The sequence below is a fragment of the Aplysia californica genome, unplaced genomic scaffold, assembly GCF_000002075.1.
Source record: "Aplysia californica isolate F4 #8 unplaced genomic scaffold, AplCal3.0 scaffold00095, whole genome shotgun sequence".
Classification (NCBI taxonomy): domain Eukaryota; kingdom Metazoa; phylum Mollusca; class Gastropoda; order Aplysiida; family Aplysiidae; genus Aplysia; species Aplysia californica.
Genome location: NW_004797365.1, coordinates 1149111 through 1154920, shown reverse-complemented (window position 1 = coordinate 1154920; position 5810 = coordinate 1149111). Strand labels below are relative to the sequence as shown.

General features: G+C 42.0%; 1 protein-coding gene across 1 annotated transcript in view; it reads left to right on the top strand.

Moving 5' to 3' along the window:
• LOC101853451 (BMP-2-inducible protein kinase) overlaps positions 1–5011 on the top strand; it is a 45871-nt gene extending 40860 nt beyond the window's left edge. The window contains exon 18 of the mRNA XM_005095089.3: positions 951–5011. Coding sequence (XP_005095146.1) covers positions 951–3508 — 2558 coding nt within the window. The 3' untranslated portion in view covers positions 3509–5011. The remainder of the gene's footprint in view (positions 1–950) is intronic.
• The last annotated feature ends 799 nt before the right edge of the window (positions 5012–5810 follow it).

The window sequence follows — 5810 nt, the reverse complement described above, 5'->3', positions numbered from 1 at the left end:
TCTCCCTCCCTCTCATTCTCTCCCTCTCTCTTTCTCTCCCTCTCTCTTTCTTTCCCTCTCTCTCTTTATATATATATATGTGTGTGTGTGTGTGTTTACACATGTTTATATCTGTATCTCTTTCTCTCTCTGTCTCTCTCACTCAGTTTATCCATCTGCCTGCTTCTCTCTTTGGCTCTCACTTTCTGATTATGCCGCTTTTTAGGCTTCTCTCTCCCTGCCTGTCTTGATCTCTTTTTGATGGACTACAACTTACAGATGTTATAAATCAGTAGCCGTAGTAATGCATTTCTACATTGAGTATGGTCGAGTATCATCCCAAGGTTGTTGGTACCACTTTTTTACACAACCGTTTGTCAACAATCTGAATGTTGATATTGACCTGCCATCTTGATCCAAAGAATAATATCTTAATTTGTGCGAACTCTTTGCATCAAAATTTGCATTTACATGTATTCATAAGGTCAATATCCCTCTGAGTAATCTCATTTAGCCAGTCTGATGTCACAAGCTTAGGCTATTGTTATCAAAGGGATTTCTCTTTAAGCAGACTCCAGTTTAGAGGAGATGGCAATCTTTGATGGTGCAGATAAAAAAAATTGAGCACAGCTTGTTGTTTGATAATAAGCTTTTGTTCCACAAAAGAACATAGCTGTAACGGTACTTGAGAGTTTTTTTGTAAGTTTTGTCATTTTTTTCTAAATGATAACTTACTATAGGGTAGGTTTATATACTTTTTATATATTTTGCCTCTACACTCTGTTTTGTATTTACTGCTATTATAAATATTTTCACTGTATTATTTTTTATAGGTTTTTTTTCATTATATTTTAAAAATTATTACCACAACTACAGTTACTATTGTTTCTGTTACAACTGCGGCGGTTGCTGCTATCTGTAACATTTTTGTCCCCATTATACTGACTTCATTGTTTTGCTCCAATTTTCAGATAAAAATAAAGAAGATTCCTCTGATGATGAGTCTGTGAAAGACAAAAAGCAAGCAAGAAAAGCTGTTTCTAAGTCCAAGCAGAAAGCCTCCAGAGCAGATCAGTCAAGTACGTCAGAGAATCAGGTTCCCTCAGAGGCTCGGAGTGGCAGAGATTTTCTGGGCGCTGGTCAGCTGCGAGCAGCTCTAGCAAGGGCCAAGTACTCTCAGCTCATTGACTCGGACGATACGGAAGACCCTGACAGTACAAGGAGCCGACATGTATCAATGAAGGACCCGCATTTAATCCATGATAGAGTTCCACACCTAGGGGTCGCCCCTGAACCAGTTCATAAACCGCCGTTGAGGAATAGGAAAGAGTCAAGCTCCTCTTATGCAGAAGAGGATCACCCTTCCACCAAGGCGGCTGAAAAGGATGATTTTGGCTATCAGGAGTTGGATGATGAGTTTGGATCCCGGCCAGTGGAGGCTGTTGGATCTTTCTCTGCTAAAACTAACAATGCCTCAGAGGCCGTTTCCTCTTCCTCCTCCTCTCAGTTTCTTCCCACCTCCGACAGAATTGTAGGTCATGAGTATGGAGTGCGACCATTGCTTGACGACGATGAGCTTCAGGATGAGTTTGTCATGCAAGCTCAAGTGTGGTCCAAGCCAGTCAGTGAGAGTTTGAATGACAGTCAGCAAGTAGTCAACGGGACCTCAGGTCATGTTCTGCAGTCAGCTGTACAGCACAAAGCACCCGTAGAACAAGGAAGTGGTCACATGTTTTCAGCTTCTGAGGCTGCTGAAGGAGACATTCTCAACCCCTCCGCCATGACAACTTCTTCCTCCTCACTTATTTCTCCTGAGCTGGACGACGGTTTGGATGTTTTTTCTGCTGCGCCCTTCAAGGTCAAATTGTCGAAAAGGTCAACACCAGCCTCAGGGACATCCTCTGTGATACAGCAGCCCTCCACCGATGTCTTTGATGGGGCCCCTTTCAAGCCCAAGTGGTCAAGAAGCAACAGCTCTTCAGCTGTCACCAGTCCGAGCAGTTGCCAGGCAGCTCCAGGATCAAGCACCACGCAAGCCCCCGGCCAGCAGCAACAGGATGTGTTTGGGAGTGCTCCATTCAGCACTTCTCTTTCTCCTACGTCAGGCCCATCCTCCAGCACGGTATCACCCTCTATGGAGGATATCATGTACATTGCCACGCCGGATGAAGCCCTACCAGGCACTGCCATTGTTTCTCAGTTTGGCTCGTGCACTGTTGATCCATCTAGCGTGCAAGTTTCTTCTAGTGCTACTGGTGTGGCAGGAAGCCATGCTCACTCCATGGCAGGTGGACCTGCCATGTATGGAGAAGATAAAATGGATGCCAGTGGAGATTCAGGTTTCAGAAATATTCCTGAGGATCCCTTTGGTGCTGTTCCATTGAATAAGGCCATGAAGCGTTCCATAAGAAAAAATCAGTCACTTCAGAAAAGCACTGTAGGACCCAGTCCTATGAAGGCTTTCCCTCCCAGCAATATTCCACAAGCAATAGTTACCCAAAGCATTGCGGCTCTGGCTCACAATTCGAACACAAGGCAGTCTGAGACAGACAATCAGCAGATGGCATTTTCAAATCAGTCAGAGTACTTCCGAACTAGCCCGCTTCGTGACAATCTCCCTGGGGTTGATTATGTTGCTGGTTGCCCTCAGGCCAGGGGCGCAGCTACCGACAATGTGGCTCTTCAGCGGAAAGCCCTTGCTTCCCCGCAAGTTACCATGCCTTTTGCAAGGTACAATGTTGCACAGAATTCAAGTGTTGTCAACCAACGGGTAGCACAGGATCTTGTCCATCAGAAACAGTTGCCTGCCACGTCCTATCAGCCAGTAGCTCAGATGGTACAGGGAAATGTCCTGTTACAGTCACCTCCGCACCAAAAAGCAGGGCAGGCGCCTCCTCTTCAGAAGGCTGTTACCCCTCAAGGTCTTCAGATGAACTCGCAGTACGTTGCTGATTCTCGGAATGAGTCAAGCTCACTGTTCTATCAGGGCCTTCAGAACAGTCAGAGCATTCCCAGCGTCCACCCAGCCCCTCCTCATCACAGCAATATAGCCAGTGGTCAGCCGGTGGTCAGGTCTGCCCAGCGTCCTGGTGACCTGCCAGTGACCAGTGCCCGCTCGGCCCCAACAAAGCCTCCTGCGTGGTCTGGGGTGGATCAGGATGAGGCGGACTGGGACCAAGCACACTACGAGGACGAGAGTAAGTACCAAAGGTTAAAGATCAGGTCGGCTCCTAAGAGGGCTAGCCGTGATGTCAGCACTGCCGCTTTCGCAAACATGAGCTTTAACGATGAGGAGGAGCTCGACTCTCCTTCTCAGGACAGTTCCAGCTCAGCTAAAGGATCAGCCTCGCCAGCTTCAAACCTGCAGTCATCCAGCACTTGGGGAGAGCCCTCTCCTGGAGGTGTGCGTGAGGTTGGACGGCCAGTGGTGTCAGCTTTGCCTGCAGGCTATGATTCAGGCACCTGGCCACGCAAACACAAACGCAGTACACCAAAGGCAGAACCTTTCACTGTGAGCAAGAGGCTGTAAGACTGGTCTTCTCTACTTCCTCATAAGTATTTAGTGCATGCTCTACTTGGTTTTGGTACAGCTAACTCTGCTTTGAAATCTGAAGCTGATTCATTATCTTTTCAACGTTGTGGGTTGATAATGTAGTGACCGTGAATTGATTTTTTTATTAATCCTACGTTTTAATCTATTGTTATGAAGACTTGTGCTTCTTCTACTCATATATGAATAATAGAGATTGATTCTTGGCTAATTATGTCATGAGGATGCCAAACTTAACAGATTGTAAGTACAACCCTTGTGGGTTTTTAAAAATCTGTTTCTCTATTATTCTTTTCAGTTCATTTTCCTATGCTGTAGCCTGTTTGTATCGCTACCTGCTGTTCTGGTCATTTTACTCGTTAAGTTTTTATCTCAGCAGATTAATTGATGAATATCCAAGTCCTCCAAGCAAATTTCAGAAGAAGGAAGAAGTATTTTTTAATGCAGATTCTGCAGCTGAGTTTGCTTGCAAATCTGGTGAAGGTGGCTCTGAGAGTTGTTGTAAATAGAGAGGAGTATCTGGATAGAATGAAGTGGTGAAGGTGTCATTTAAATACAACATTTTTTCAACTTAGCTGGGGAACTTTTTTAAAAACTCCTGCCCACCAGCCCATAGCTGCGAAGAAATACTTCTAGTTCTAGCAACTGTGTCCAGGTACACTGACGGTTTGTTAAAACAGAAAGAGCCTTGTGTAGATTTTTTTAAAACTATAGCTGGTAGCATAACTGTTTTTGGTTCTTATTGAAGATTTTCCTCTTTGAACTCGTTTCAATGCAAAGTTTACTGAGTCACTTCATGCTTGTTGATCAAAGAAAGATGAAAGGTGAACGTCTTGAGTGCCATAGATTTCTCAAGCCAACACAAAAGATCTTTATCAGACTGTTGAATCAAAGATACCAAAGAGGTATAGAGAGGATGATAATTACATTAGAAATTGATGTGAGCAGCTTAATATCTGCATATTTGTGATTATGGAGATTTGTGCATCGCACAATGATTCGGAACCTGAGATCTGTTGAAGCAAGACCTCTGATGGGAGAATGGCAATAAAAGTTTTTTGGGTTTTTTTTAATTCTTCTAGGGTTGTTCTATATTTGGTTGTATAGATAACCATGCTCCTTGTCTTTTTTTCCTCAAGTAGAGGGGAAGAGAAAAGGAAGAGAAGAAGAGAACGCTTTTCTCCAAGGGTCATTGTAACATTTCTAAGATGTGTCCTTGTTTTTGTTGTTATAAAGTTGTTGAAACTATTGATCTGTTTCTTTCCATTCCTATGTTTGTTTCATACATTGTTTTATGTATTATCTCTAGAATGAGGAGATAGTCGAAAGTTTACTTGTATGAAAAACATGTAGAAGATTCAGGTTTGTTTTCTTTGATGTTTTTTTTTTAATGACTTTTGTCTTTGTCTTTGTCACTGAAATCATAAAGGCTAGGCAAATATGCATTCCCTTACTTAATAAATTCTTATTTATTATTCAAAATCATATGAACTTGAACAAGTCAAAATATAAAATGTAAGCTTTAAAAACTGATACATACCTCTGGCATCTAGAACTCTGACTCTATGCCTTGAAATATATCTCCAATTGCTTTTATTCAGCTGCAATTGGAGGCACTGCAAAATTTTGCTGACCTGACCATGTCATCTGTAGAAATTCCTTTTAGCTATGGAAATAACAGAACTTGAAGAGTATGCTCTAATGATCATGAACTCAATTTGTTGAAATACTCCACTGCGTCCTCTTTTCACCCTCTTTCACCTCTCATGATTGCTTGAGTCATGAGTCACAACACATTGAAGGGGTCAGGGCAAAAATGTATCATTCAAGAAACGGAGACCTAAACCTGTAAAACGTTCAAACTAATTTGTCACTGTCTCAGTGCAAAAGTGGTTTAGTTTTTTAGTATGAGTTTTATTGCACTTGCAACTCAAACAGGTTATATAAGTGCCAGAGATTTAAGATTTGATTGAGGTGTCACTAGAGGGTAACATACAAATAAAAGGAGGAGTGATAAGGACGATAGATGTTTGGTAGGAAAGAAGTGGAAAACCACAACTGAGAATCTGCCAAACAACCCACTACAAAACTTAATTTTCCTGCAAATATATACAAACAAGGAGGAGTGCTCTTTTATTAATTTTTCTTCTAAAGTTAAGATATATATATGTGTATATATATATATATATATATATATATATATATATATATATACACACATATTCAAGTTTGTGTTCGATATATGTGTATGGATTTGGATTTGTTAATATTGTGGTGATAT